This window comes from Vigna umbellata, chromosome 1 (genome assembly GCF_029865625.1).
Source record: "Vigna umbellata cultivar VRB3 chromosome 1, Vumbellata_1.0, whole genome shotgun sequence".
NCBI classification, from domain to species: Eukaryota; Viridiplantae; Streptophyta; class Magnoliopsida; order Fabales; family Fabaceae; genus Vigna; species Vigna umbellata.
Window position 1 is genome coordinate 109,305,123 of NC_142165.1, and position 15,704 is coordinate 109,320,826.

Genomic DNA, 15,704 nt, shown 5'->3' on the forward strand with positions numbered 1-15,704 from the left:
TTTTGAGAAAAAAATTCTTTTTCTTCTACCTAAAATCTATAAAACAAGATATTATCAAGATTATGATATTGAAACGATATATATATATTTTTTCATTTCTTTAATCTCAAATGGTAAAAATATTATAAAAATATAAATTTTGAAAAAAGATTAAATAAAAGATAAATACATTAATAATTAGAAAAAGTATGAGGAAATGAAAGGTAACACTGCTTATCCATACTAATTAATTTATAAAATGTTCAGACAGCATGCATTGATGAGAGTTTATTTGTGATCCTTGCACTATATAATCCCTGGACCTGGAAGTGAGTGAGACATGTTACATTCCAAAATCAGTGACATAGAAACATGAAGGCAGCAGTTGATGAAATCGAAGGTGGTTCCATGAACAATACAAACAACTGCGCCCTCCCAAGCGAGATCACCAAGCCATCACATTCACGGTTACCGATCTTGACCAAGATCCATGTTGGTTACTTTTTCATATGCCTTTCTTTTGGTGCACAAGCTTTGCTGTGGAAAAGTTTGAGTAAACACAACAAGGACTCAAACTCTCTTTGGCACGGATTCAATTTCATGCCTTCCTTTGCATTTCTACTACTTTGGTGCGTTGCACTGTTCGTTGCCACTACTTTATCTTTACTTTACGTCCTCAAGTGCATCTTTCACTTTGATGTTGTGAAAGAGGAGTTCTCACACTATATTGGAGTGAACTGCATGTACGCTCCTTGGATTTCTTGGCTTCTCATGCTTCAATCAGCACCCATGATTCTTCATACAAATTGCTATTACCGAGCTCTTTGCCTGGCTTTTTCCTGTGTGATATTGTTCATTGATATTAAACTTTATGGACAATGGTTCACAACTAAAAGGAGGTTTCTGTCGATTGTGGCAAACCCTACCAGCCAGGTTTCGGTTATAGGGAACTTGGTGTCTGCTCGAGTTATTGCAGAAATCGGTTGGAAAGAGAGTGCAGCGGTAATGTTCTCGATCGGATCGGTATTCTATTTGGTTATATTCATAACTCTATATCAGCGTCAGAAAAATGGAAACCAGTTTCCCAAAGTGCTAAGGCCAGCTTACTTCTTGTTTTTTGCTGCACCAAGCATGGCAAGTTTAGCCTGGAAATCCATCCTAGGTGGTTTTGTCACCCCATCAAAGATGCTCCTCTTTCTGTCCTTATTCCTTTTTATGTCTCAGGTACTTGTCTGATTCCAATATTCTACCAGTTTAACTTGTCAGTTTTTATCGTTTTAACCTGTTTGATTCTAATCAAGGAGTCAAACTTTGTTCTTGGATGCAGGCTTGCAGACCAGCCCTGTTCAAGAAATCGATGAAGAGGTTGAACGTTACATGGTGGCTGTACTCATTCCCTTTAACCTTCCTTGGTCTAGCTTGTGGAGAATATGCAGAAGATGTGAAAAGTGGCATGGCCCCTTGGTTAATGCTGGTTATATGCATGCTCTCCGTGCTGGTTTTCATTGCTTTGATGATCGTCACTGTACTCAGAATTGAGACGCTACTCAACAAAAATGCCCCCTTTATTAGTTGAAAGGTTGAAAATGAGATGTTTCACTATAGCCACTGCTCTCTCTTTTGTTTGGTTAAAAATAAAGAATGTGTGTAAAAGGAAAACAAAAACATATCAATAAAATTCAAAGTTATCTGATACAATACAAAGAAAAGTAAGCAAGAAAAAAAGAATTCTCTATAGACAAAATATGTCCGTGATTTAACTAAAAATTATAATTATAATTTTTGCAATAGGATGTAATTTATACTAACACCAATTTATACTTTATATTATAACACCAATTTATAATATACAAGGGAGTACAAACCTCACCTTATAAGTCGGTTACGTGGGATTGAGTTAGGTTTATAGTCCACTTCTTGACATGGTATCAGAGTTAGGTTAGAGTCTACCCTAGCGAGATTTGTGTGGATATATTGTTCCACCCGCTATCAAACCACTGTCAACCATCTATTAATGTCTAATCTCACGCTCGATACATATATACCTCGGTATGAAGAATGTATATAAGTGAATGCAAACCTCATCTTATAAGCCGCATTAAAATTTTCGTTCAAGGTCCGGTACCTCCATATATTTTTTTAAAAAAATTTCTTTTATTTTCTAATATATTTAGAATAGTGTATATATATACTTTTCTAACAAACATGATCTTTCTCTAGTATAATATTCACATCCAAATTTGAACTTCAAACTTATAATCCATTTTATCATTCTTTTACTTTTTGTTATAACAATTATATTATTCATTATAAACAAGTTATGGTAACCATATAGTATAGCTCGTTCTATTAATTGTTAGTCGATCGATTCTTTAGTTAAATAAATGAAATTCTTTATATCAGATCCGACGTGCATTGATGCCATAATGACCAAAGGGGGTCAATGTAAAAAAGGTAAAAAAGATTAATTCAAACTCATTATAAAAAGCTATAAAGAAATTCAAGATAAAGTGATAGGTTAAACATAAATTATATATTTATTATTTTATTTACTTTTGACAATTAGCTGTAATCTATATTAACAAACAAAAATATAAAGATAAGATGTGAAAGATCATCAATTAAAAGACGATCAACCATACCTACTAAAACAGTAACTATTACATTTCAGCAACATTTAATTTCTAATCATAACAATTCATCAACATTTAATTTCTAATCATAAAAATTCATTTCAATTATATCTAAACACTACTTAAAACAATTCTTCAACCACATAATCGTACACCAATTTAACTATTATTATATAATTTAATATTTAAGAATCTACATATAAATATATTTTAATATATATTATAATATAATAATATAATTATTTAACATTTTATTTCCATATCATATCTATATATTATATATATAAACTTATTTATTTAAATATAATAACAATGATATTAGTTTTTTACAGAAGAAAAAAAAAGTTAAAGGAAAAGATGTCTCAGGCTAATTTCTGGCAAAAACAAGCATTGATCTGAACCAAAGAATTAAAGATTATGTTGTTTTTACTTAAAAAAAAAGAATAAGAAAAGAGAGAAACAAGAATTAAAGATTATGTTGTCGTGCTTGCTCATTCATCCACGACAATTCCCTCCGTCCGACATGAAGCTGATTTTGTGGCGAGTTGTCTGAGCTGCGACACATTTCTCCCAAACACCAAAGCACTCTTCATTTCCAAGACTTCTCCGTTTTGTCTTCTCTCCAACTCTTCCTCTTCCACCTCACCTTCTATCTATCTTCCACAAGTTGCAACATTATACAGCAATTTCTCTACTTCTCATCCACCACATCCACTTGCAGCTGCAAGTGAGCCATTCAATGAAGATCCCAGGGTTGCAATGCCAAACTCCTGTTCATCTTCACCACTACGTGTTCCAACCTCTCATTATCCTTAAAGTCTTTTCTCCTCGCTAAGTCAACAACTTGTTAGGATAAACTTAAATGTGGTAGGATTAAATGGGTTTAAAGTAATGGTTATTAGATAATAATAGGTAATAATGGTATCTTAATGGTAGAGTTTATGGCTTTGGAGATGAAAAACTAAGATGTAAGTATATAAATTTTAAGCATCACACAATGCAAGACACATAAGCAAATTCAGATAATTCTAAGTGAGTATCATTTTCCTAACAAATCAGTATTAGAACTAAGAGTCTGAGTGTCCAAGTGAAAAAGAAAATGTTTAAGAAAGAAAGAGTGAGAGATGACTAGTCTTGCAAACAATGTATCCTTACCTTAGTTGAGAAAGAAAATCAAGTTTGATAATTGAAGTGTATATATGAAAGCTTTTTTTGGATTCCAAGATGTGTGAGATGTAGTTAACAATGGATACGAAGAGCCAACAGAAGATAGAACAATGGTGCGAGTACATAACTTTGGTAAATGCGATAGCAAATCAACTCGACTGAAATGGAAAAGAGTTGTCTGTCAGTTAAGTTGTGAAAAAGATCTTAAGGTCGTGAACTAAGGACTTTGAGAATATAGATTGTGTCATCAAAGAATCCAAACATTTCTTAGCTGAAGAGCTTGTTGGATCCTAGAAATGCATGAGCAGCAGAGAAGAAATAACTATGAACCACTTGATCAAGAACTTTAGACAAAGCTTGACGTAACGTGGCCGTAGAAAAGGCCGAGATTCTTACTTTACATTCTGTAAATTTTGGCAAAGCATAGAAAAACCAAATACATATAAAAGAGCAAGGGAAGTCAACCTTATACACCGGAACACCATCTAAACTAAATAAATTATGGACTACTCAAGTTAGGATCCACCACAGATTCGACACCAAGCTGATTTTGGGGCGAGTTCTCTCAGCTGCGACACATTTCTCCCCCAACATCAAACTAATAAGAATTAATCTTATTGTTTTTAGACGACAATATGTTTGTATTAATGTTAATTTATTAGGGTTTAGGGGCTTAAACCTATCTTCATTTACAAGACAAATAGGATTGGAGTATTTATTCATAATAGCTAATAAAAAAGACGATCGGGAGGAGTAAAATGAAATGAAGAGAAGGACATTGATGACACACCAATTCATTTCATTGACTTGGTCTGTTCAACACTTCCACCCACTCGCATGCCCACTTGGGTTATCAACATGGGACTGGTAAAACCATTATTTTATCATACACAAAACCAAATAAAAGAATTAGGTAATTATGTCATACACTAAATTTAAAGCAACTGTTATGATTTTCTTGATAATTATACTCTTGCCTTTTATTTCAGGCATTACCTTTTACTTATTCAATTTTCAATACAATGGCCATGACTGTCCAAAAGGTCCTCAATTTTCTTTTCAAACAAACACAAATGTCTTTTGAAATTGTGGTGGAAGGTGAACAGATGCCTTCAACACTGACAATTCATTATTGTTAATTATTTTCTTTTCCATGTTCCTACAATTCGTGTCTTTCCAGGAATATAACATAAGACCTATTGTCAATTGAAAATACTTTACCATGATAAGGAAAATGGATGAAGATCTCATCTCAAATCTGGTGTGGGATTGATGTATGTATTGTTTTGTATACGTGGTATCCATATATATATATATATATATGCGTTCTATCTATAGTTTGAAATTGAATTCCTTATGCACATACTGCCATCTAATTGAGTTATATAAGACAGAGAAATGTGAGAATTAAATTTCGATCGTTGAGTGTCAATTAATTGAAAGTACTTACAAATATATCTATACATATTTTCAATGAATACTCCGTAAAGTTATGTGAGAGGACTATACAATACAATAAAGAATCAAAGAATAAATGTATCGTTTGAGATGAAATGTTATCCTGATCAGAAGAGCTTGCTGGCGAATTCATCTACGACTATTCCTTCCATAGCAAAGGAAGCAGATTTTGAGGCAAGGCGTCTCAGTCCCGAAACGCTTCTTCCCAACTTCATTGCCACCTTCATTTCAAAAACTTCACCGTTTTCTCTTTTCTCGGTGTCTGTCTCTTCAAGAGTGTCCCTAATGGTCTCTTCCAAAAGCGTGAAGAACCCACCACAGTTTCTGTACATTTCGAACACCATGCCCACTTGGCCACCGTGCTCAAATGCATTAACTGCGGAAGCCAATGAGCCAGCCATGAGAGGCACTAATGCCGCCAATGAGCCATTCCCCACAAAAGAAGACCCCACTGCTGCAATCCCACTCAGTAAAGGCCCCGCAATTGCAAGACTCTTGCTCACCTTCAACGCTATGTTTCCGAGCCTCTCATAGTCCTCACTGTCTTTCTTCCTTATCACTTCGATCACTTCCCTCAACTCCTTTTCGAGGTCTTCACTCCATCCATTCTCAGACCTTTTCCCCTCCCGTGTTCTACTTTTTCTCTGGGACTGAGACGAAGGCCACCAGACCGCTGGTTCATATTTTTGGGGAAACTTGTCGAGCATGGCTCCCAACAAGGGAAGTGGGTAAGCTTTGTCGAGTGCCAACACCTTCTCTATTGAACTCTTCACATCTTTCTCTGTGGGATTTCCAATAGTGATTAGGGTTTGGATTTGGGTATGAAGCTCTTTGAACAACCTTGTAGCATTGCGTTGCTCCTCGGCGAGTTGTGAGGGCTGAATTTTGTTCATGATGAGTGACATCCCTGTGGCGGCAGAAAACAAGAGCGTTGATGATAGTTTCAAGGCCAAAAGCGGTGCCCCGGTGTCACCAGTGGTGGCTGCAGCAACACCGGCCATGGCCGTGGCAGTGAGAGTGATCGTGTTGAGGGAGTTAAGAAGAAGAGTATTCCAGTTGTTTCTCTGTTCGCCAATGTTTTTGTGCATTTCAATTCTGTCAGAAACTTGCTCCAAAATTGCGTAGAGTTGAAGAGTGAGGTTATGAGATGATGTGTCGGTGGGAGTGAATAAATCTTGATATATGTGTTTGGTAACAACGTTGTTCTCCAATGGAATTGTGTGTGTGGAGCCATTAAGTTGATCAATGCGCAGGGGTTTTGATGGTAGCTTTGGGAGAGAACGAGAGAGTGGTGGAGGGTTAGGGAGACGAATAGAAGCGTTGATTTTTGATAGAGAAGAAGAGAGGAGAGGTGTGGTATGTAAAGAAGCCATGGGATGTGTGTTGATGAGATTGAGTTTGGAGATGTTGGAGATGTTTGAGAATGAGAGATAGGGTTGGCGTATATATATAGAGTGAGAGAGAGAGAGAGACATATTCAAAGGAAGAAGTCATGTATAATGAAAACTTTGACTAATACTAAGAGACAAAAGGCAGAAGATTAGACTTGGCCTTGGCCTTGGTGTGATGGCGGACTCTTTCAGCTATCAGATTTTGGTGAGTTCTGAAATTTCAACCCTTTCATGTGAGACGCAGTAAGGCCACCAACAGTGCCATCAAGATCAGAATGTCAAATCCAACTGTTATATTCAACTAAAACATAAAGTCAGTTATTTGTTATTTAATGATTTTTAATAGTTAGTTTCTGGTGTGTTTAATTAGATGTTTGTGGTCTTAATCAAGAGCTATAGAAAAAACACACTGACTTGAGTAACTCAATTATCTGTAAGGACGTTTTGTCTCTCTTGTATTTCAATATTCATTTGATGTTTTAAAATACATCTGTGAAGGCTGTCTATATTGCATATAAAAAAGAAAAGGTTTTGAATTAATTGATATATAATTTCAACTTATATTAAAAAAAAGTTAGTTACCTGCAGTCAAAATCTGCAAGCAACAAATAAAATTTAGGGTTAAATATGTTTTTAGTCCCTAAACTATTGGCCGTTTCTGGTTTTCGTCCCTCTTCCAAAGTAAGGTACAATTTGGTCCTCATTCTTTAGAAAAACGTTCGTTTTAGCCCTCAAAATTTTGTTTTTAGTCCTCGTTTTAGTCCTCAAAACGTTCGTTTTTTCAACTAAAACGAACGTTTTTTAAAGATTGAGGACTAAATTGTACCTTACTTTGGAAGAGGGACGAAAACCAGAAACGGTCAATAGTTTAGGGACTAAAAACATATTTAACCCTAAAATTTATAAATAATTATGATTTATCAACCGTTTATTTAAGATAAAAATAATTAATTTAATCATTGTATTTATATGTAATAAAAAACATAGTTAATCTATATTTATTTATACTATATACATGTATTAGTTTAAGTTTCTATCCATTTTTTAAGCAATTTGTTTTTCTACTGCATATGGCTTTTTTTTTTCTAGGTAGATCTTTATGGTTAGAGATCATATAATCATACTTTAATTATTGATTGAATTCTTATTTGTATAAATAAAATTATTTTAAGCTTTGAAGCTATATTAAGGAAGAACAGTATTAGGAATCTACTTTAAGGAAAGTTAATGATTTATAAATTTTTAATTTTGTTGAAATATTGAGTCTCAAGATTTAATTTTTGGGTGTTGATAAATTTATCTTTTTCTAACTACGTGAGAGTTGATATATATATATATATATATATATATATATATATATATATATATATATATATATATATATATATATATATATATATATATATATATATATATATATATATATATATATATATTAAAAAAATTATGATAAAGAATAAAATAGTTTATTCTCTTTTCAAGAGGAAGGCTTGTGATGAAGAAAATTATTTGAAAAAATTTAATAAAAGAACACAGTGTATTGAAGTCTTTTTGGACAATTTCACTAGACAACAAATAATTTTCTAGATATATTTGATATAGACCCCATTTTAGACAAATCCTTCATACCTTATCAATTTGATTTGGTGGGTATTGTTAATATTTTTTTTAACTCATATAGGTATATTTAAAGAATATAATTAACATTTATATAATTAATTAAATATAAATATAAATAAATTTAATTTTGTTAAAAATATTTAATAAAAAAATTAATTTTAATAAAAATATTTGTAAAGATTTATATAAATTAAATTTTGTTTGAATTTAGGAGGGAAAAACTGTTTAATTTTTAAAAAAATTTGAACTAAATTGAGACAAAATAAAAATACAAAAATTAAATTAAGACAAAATAAAAATACAAGAACCAAATTGACACGTTGTATCCCCTAATTTGGAAGTCATAAAAAATGTGTAAAAATATAAATTTTTCACAATTCAAGAATAATTACTCAAATAAATTGAATCCAATTAATTAAAACAATTGCATTATTCATATTTTATGGTCTATATAGATACATTAATATGTAAAACTTTTAACGTATATATATAGCCAGTTAAGAAAAGGATTAACTAAGAAAAGAGAGCAAATTTGATTTGGTGGAAATTACAAAATTTGAGGATGTTTTAGAGGATCTAAAGAATTTACAAATTCATTATATGTAACTCTAGGAACTTTGGAGAGTTATTTTTCATTTTCTTCAATTATTGGAATGTCATAAAATTTCTCAAGTTTAATAAATTCTTCTACTTTAACATAATTTTTTAATATAAATGTATCACCTCTCACTTATTTAGAAAAAAATAAATTTATCAACATTTCAAATTAAATCTCAAGACTCAATATTTCAAGAAAATTAATAATGTCTAAATAATTAACTTTCCTTACGATAAAATAGATTATTAATAGTGTTTTTTTATACAACTTCAAAGTCTAAAATAGTTTTATTTATTAAAAAAGAGTTTAATCAACAATTAAAATATGATTTAAGATCTCCAACACACAAATATCTATCTATAACATAGAAAAGTCATATGCAGAAAAAAAAATTGCTTAAAAAATAAAAAATGAAACTAATACATGTATATAGTAAGAATAAATATAGATTAACTGTGCTTTTTTATTACATATAAATATAATGATTAAATTAATTATTTTTTATCTTAAATAAATGGTTGATAAATCATAATTATTTATGAATTTTATTTGTTACCTACATAGTTTGATAGTAGATAACTAACCTCTTTGGGTTTAATATATTTTTTTTATATTGGTTAATTTTGTTTAATATGAAACTCATTTTGTTTGAATGATCAATGTAGCCTTTAATTTCATAATTTATGTTAAATTTGATCATTTTTATTCACGATGTCTAGATCATTAACTGTCTAAAATCCATCTGAAAAAACAAAATAAGCTGTTACAGAGTAATTTTCAGATTGACTGATTCATATCATCATCTCCCTACCTCATCATCATCTTAATAAAGAAAAACACTAATTTCTATAGGTAACTAATTTTTTTTTAATATAAGTTGAAATTATATATCAATTAATTTAATAGCTTTTTCTTTTTTATATGCAATATAGACAACCTTCACGGATGTGTTTAATATAAATACAGAAACAGATGTGTTTTAAAACATAAAAGGAAATACAAGAGACAAAACGACCTTACAGATATAATTGAGTTGCTCGAGTCAGTGTGTTTTTTCTATAGCCCCTCATTAAGACAATAAACATGTAATTAAATACACCAGAAACTAATTATTGAAAATCATTAAATAACAAATAACTGACAATATGTTGTAGTTGAATATAACAGTTAGATTTGACATTATGATATTGATGGCGTTGTTGGTGGCTTTACTGCGTCTCACATGAAAGGGTTGAAATTTCAGAACTCAACCAAAATCTGATAGCTGAAAGAGTCCGCCATCACACCAAGGCCAAGGCCAGGTCTAATCTTCTGCCTTTTGTCTCTTAGTATTAGTCAAAGTTTTCATTATACATGACTTCTTCCTTTGAATATGTCTCTCTCTCTCTCTCTCACTATATATATATAGACACGCCAACCCTATCTCTCATTCTCAAACATCTCCAACATCTCCAAACTCAATCTCATCAACACACATCCCATGGCTTCTTTACATACCACACCTCTCCTCTCTTCTTCTCTATCAAAGATCAACGCTTCTATTCGTCTCCCTAACCCTCCACCACTCTCTCGTTCTCTCCCAAAGCTACCATCAAAACCCCTGCGCATTGATCAACTTAATGGCTCCACACACACAATTCCATTGGAGAACAACGTTGTTACCAAACACATATATCAAGATTTATTCACTCCCACCGACACATCATCTCATAACCTCACTCTTCAACTCTACGCAATTTTGGAGCAAGTTTCTGACAGAATTGAAATGCACAAAAACATTGGCGAACAGAGAAACAACTGGAATACTCTTCTTCTTAACTCCCTCAACACGATCACTCTCTCTGCCACGGCCATGGCCGGTGTTGCTGCAGCCACCACTGGTGACACCGGGGCACCGCTTTTGGCCTTGAAACTATCATCCACGCTCTTGTTTTCTGCCGCCACAGGGATGTCTCTCATCATGAACAAAATTCAGCCCTCACAACTCGCCGAGGAGCAACGCAATGCTACAAGGTTGTTCAAAGAGCTTCATACCCAAATCCAAACCCTAATCACTATTGGAAATCCCACAGAGAAAGATGTGAAGAGTTCAATAGAGAAGGTGTTGGCACTCGACAAAGCTTACCCACTTCCCTTGTTGGGAGCCATGCTCGACAAGTTTCCCCAAAAATATGAACCAGCGGTCTGGTGGCCTTCGTCTCAGTCCCAGAGAAAAAGTAAAACACGGGAGAGGAAAAGGTCTGAGAATGGATGGAGTGAAGACCTCGAAAAGGAGTTGAGGGAAGTGATCGAAGTGATAAGGAAGAAAGACAGTGAGGACTATGAGAGGCTCGGAAACATGGCGTTGAAGGTGAGCAAGAGTCTTGCAATTGCGGGGCCTTTACTGAGTGGGATTGCAGCAGTGGGGTCTTCTTTTGTGGGGAATGGCTCATTGGCGGCATTAGTGCCTCTCATGGCTGGCTCATTGGCTTCGGCAGTTAATGCATTTGAGCACGGTGGCCAAGTGGGCATGGTGTTCGAAATGTACAGAAACTGTGGTGGGTTCTTCACGCTTTTGGAAGAGACCATTAGGGACACTCTTGAAGAGACAGACACCGAGAAAAGAGAAAACGGTGAAGTTTTTGAAATGAAGGTGGCAATGAAGTTGGGAAGAAGCGTTTCGGGGCTGAGACGCCTTGCATCAAAATCTGCTTCCTTTGCTATGGAAGGAATAGTCGTAGATGAATTCGCCAGCAAGCTCTTCTGATCAGGATAACATTTCATCTCAAACGATACATTTATTCTTTGATTCTTTATTATTTTGTATAGTCCTCTCACATAACTTTACGGATATTCATTGAAAATATGTACAGATATATTTGTAAGTACTTTCAATTAATTGACTCTCAACGATCGAAATTTAATTCTCACATTTCTCTGTCTTATAACTCAATTAGATGGCAGTATGTGCATAGGGAATTCAATTTCAAACTATTCATGAACCTAAACAAATAAATGACCCTTTTTATTCTATGACATTTAAGTTTATTCATTTGTTGACTTAGTGAGGAGAAAAGACGTTGAGGATAATGAGAGGTTGGGATACATAGTGGTGAAGATGAACAGGAGTTTGGCATTGCAACACTAGGATCTTCATTTGTGGAGAATGGCTCACTTGCAGCTGGAAGTGGGTGTGGTGGATGAGAAGTAGAGAAATTGCCGCATAGTGTTGCAACCAGAATAGAAGGTGAGATGGAAGAGGAAGCGTTGGAGAGAAGACAAGACGGAGAAGTCTTGGAAATGAAGAGTGCTTTGGTGTTTGGGAGAAATGTGTCGCAGCTCAGACAACTCGCTACAAAATCAGCTTCATGTCGGACGGCGGGAACTGTCGTGGATGAATGAGCAAACACGACAACACAATCTTTAATTCTTGACTTTTTTTTTAAGTAAAACAACATCATCTTTACCTAGGTGTGATGGAACTAGGTTGAAAGTCTTATATCGAGATTAAATATAAAACCAATTTATAATACATAACTAGATATAAAATAGAGACAAACCTCATTTTATAAGTCAATATTAATATAAAATAACACTAAATAAACAAATGTCTTAGATTATATAATTAATGCTTATCTTATTGTAAATGCATTATATTTTATAATGGTTAAATATGAAATTAATCCTTAAATATTGACTGCAAATGCAATTTTAATTCAAATTTTGATATAATTTGTTTCCTAAACTTTAAAAAGTTAATATAGTTTTCGTAAACGAATTATGATGAATTTTTTTTAACATGTTAAAAAAAAATTGAGGATTGCGTTTAAATTATTGATACCATTTGATAAGTTACAACTCAAATGTTAATCTGAAACATCATTAAACACATGAAAAAACGAAAATAGAAATTTGAATTATTGACAAAAATAAATGTCGATTGTAAATTTGTTTGTAACATTCCTTGGTAAATATAATTTGTATTACTAACTAATATTTTTTTCAATAATGTATCTATAGGTAAATTTTGTTGCTAATCTACAATTCTTATTACAAACGAGTTTGTTTGTCGGTAAATTATGTTGGTAAAGTAGTGTCACACTTGACATTTTGGGTCTTGACTAATTTATGTAAATTTGTCTCTAATATTTATCAGTAGTCATATGTTTTAAAATTTGTTGAAAAAGTTTGTTGATAATTTATAATTTTTATTAACAATTAAGTTTTTTCATCAATAAATCTGTTGACAGAAGGAGTGACAAGTTTATCTTCAAATTTGGTGATATTTTTTATCCATTAAGTGGTGATGGGAGAAAAGAAGAAGAAAAGAGAAGGAGAATGAGAAAGAAGAGAGGAGAAAAAGTCAAAGTTAATGACAATGGAGGCCACGTAACAATGCACGACGCGGTGCGATAGTGACTTGACAACGACACAATGATGGTGCAATAGACAATAGAGCAAAACATGTTAGATGAGGGGATCATCATCTCCAACACAAGCCCTCTCTTCTTCCATCATTCTTGTAAAAAAAATAGGATATGGAGATTTTGTAAAAATTATCAAGTCCTTAATGCTATTATAATTAAGGATAATATTTATATTCCAATAGTTTATGAACTTATAAATAAACTATTTGAAGCTCAATTATTCTCCAAGTTGAACTTAATAAGGTTGGATTAATCATTAAATAATGGTGAATCTGGAACACAGGTAAAAAATCACCTTTAGAACACATCAAATCGTTACGAGTAGGGATGACAATGGGTTGGGTCAGGCACGGATAATACCTATCCGCTACATGACCTGCAATAAAAAAATCTACTCGTTACCTGCTTTATTATTTGTCCCATTACTCTCCATCCATTTAAAAATTATCTGCGGGTATTTTAAAACTCACGGGTACCTGTGGATATATGTAGATATTTTAAAAAAATGTTATAAATTTTTAAAATAAAATCTAAATAATATTTCAAAAAAATATAAAATATAATATAAATTAAATTAAATATAAATTAAATTTTAATTTTAATTAAATTTAACATAATAAAATATAAATTAATTTTAATTTTAATAAAATTTAACTTAATAAAATATAAATTAAATTTTTATTTTTATTTTTATTTTTTGCAGGTAATAGATACTTATAGGTATGGATAATATAATATCTGCACTCAACATGTTTATAAGCCTACATGTTATTCAAGAATAATAAATATTTACAGATATCAACTATTTGTTACATATTTTATTCCTAAATATCCATGGATATATTATTTTTGCCATAACTAATTATGAGTAACTTGTTATGTCTTTGAGCTTACAAATGTCTTTGCAACATTCCAAAATTTAATGAATGAAATGTTAAAGGGCTCGAAGGAAAATTTTCCTTGTTTTTTTTTTATATCCTTGTAGCCCTTATTGATCTATACATTTAAATTGGATCATTTACAAGTAAGTACTTCTTCAACAACATCAACTGTTTGTTAAGCTGTCAATATTTTACTTTTATTGCAAGAGGTAAACTATCTGGGTCACATTGTCTTAGGTAGAGGAGTGTCCATGAATCAAGGTAACGTTCAAGTAGTTACACAATGGTCAATTCCTACTAACCTCAAGCAGCTGAGAGGTTTTTTTAGGACTTTTTGGAATATTATAGGAGGTTTATAACAACCTCAAGCTGAATGATTTTTTTTTTTTCATTTTTACCTTTCAAAAGTTACCGTTTTATTTAAATTTAACTAATTTTTTAAATTAAGTACTTTTTAAAATTAAATAAATAAAAATCATATATTAAATAAATAAAAATCATTTCAAAATAAATAAAAATTATTTATATTTATTTTTACAACTATAATTTCATTTTTTTTGCTATGAAAAAGATAAATACACGTGTGCATAATATATCTATTTTCACTGGTAAATTAAAAATGATAATGTTATACCAGTAAATATCTGGTTCATGTCTGGTAATATTGCAATAATTCAAGAGGAAAAAAAATATTCAACCGCTTTTAATAGAAAAAAAAAATCAATTATTCATAAAAATAGGAATGAAAAACATTAGGAGGAAGATTAGTCGTTTTAGGCGTCTAATATACTTTAAAAAAATAAATTAAAAATAAATTAATGGTAAGATTATGACGCTTGTAATAATTTTAGGACAATGATATTTCACAATATTTTAATATCACGTAAATAGTATCAAAATATTGTAAAAAAATGTTATTAAAATATCATTATTTTAAAATAAAATATATGTTTTATAGGCACGAATGGCTCGTTGTTCCACAAATCTAACTCGTTGGATTAATGAAAAATGATAGACTTATTTTTTTCATTGTTCAAAAATACATGGAAAGAGTTTGGATATATTATTATCCAGGATCTGATATTGAATCTTCCAGTTTAGAATTCTCTATAAACTTTCGACCAGACAATTACCGGAAGAGATGAATATTCCAAATATTTATAAAAAATATTTGATTAATATTGGTCAAAAGGGTTGACAAAATTCGTGTCAGAATCTGTTTCGTAGGCTGAAGGTTGTGGCAATCAGATTGCTCAAATACTTATTTTGAATCAAACAAATCAAAGTTTAGGCTATTTGAAATACTTGTATTGACTAGTTCACTGTAATTAAACACCATTTTTTGTGACCAATTGTGGCCTTCATTACCTACTTAATTTTATTTTCCTAACATAAATTAAACTAATACATGTATATCGTATTGGCTCGTTGACTCACTTAATTATAACTTGTTTTTAAAATAAAAAAATTACAATTTTTTAATTCAAATCTAAATAAATTTCACTCTAAGCTTCAAAATAAAAAAATATATCATACAATTTAAGCGTAATCCAAAAACAAACACAAAAGGT

At 31.7% G+C, this 15,704-nt stretch overlaps 1 protein-coding gene and 2 pseudogenes across 1 annotated transcript; 2 read left to right on the plus strand and 1 right to left on the minus strand.

Moving 5' to 3' along the window:
* The first annotated feature begins 301 nt into the window (after window positions 1-301).
* On the plus strand, window positions 302-1,687 carry LOC124833676 (S-type anion channel SLAH1-like). Its single transcript, XM_047308208.2, has 2 exons — window positions 302-1,203; window positions 1,307-1,687. Exons 1-2 carry the CDS (start codon window positions 352-354, stop codon window positions 1,553-1,555), a joined length of 1,101 nt encoding a protein of 366 aa, XP_047164164.1. The 5' UTR covers window positions 302-351; the 3' UTR covers window positions 1,556-1,687.
* A 3,498-nt stretch (window positions 1,688-5,185) lies between these two features.
* On the minus strand, window positions 5,186-6,646 carry LOC124833681 (putative F-box protein At4g22030 pseudogene; annotated as a pseudogene).
* A 3,644-nt stretch (window positions 6,647-10,290) lies between these two features.
* Window positions 10,291-11,734, plus strand: LOC124833685 (putative F-box protein At4g22030 pseudogene; annotated as a pseudogene).
* The last annotated feature ends 3,970 nt before the right edge of the window (window positions 11,735-15,704 follow it).

Bases quoted from the DNA above. Each gene is read 5' to 3' on its own strand.
- LOC124833676 (XM_047308208.2), top strand. From the start codon at position 352: ATGAAGGCAGCAGTTGATGAAATCGAAGGTGGTTCCATGAACAATACA. The intron at 1,204-1,306 runs GTACTTGTCTGA...TCTTGGATGCAG, and splicing joins TATTCCTTTTTATGTCTCAG to GCTTGCAGACCAGCCCTGTT.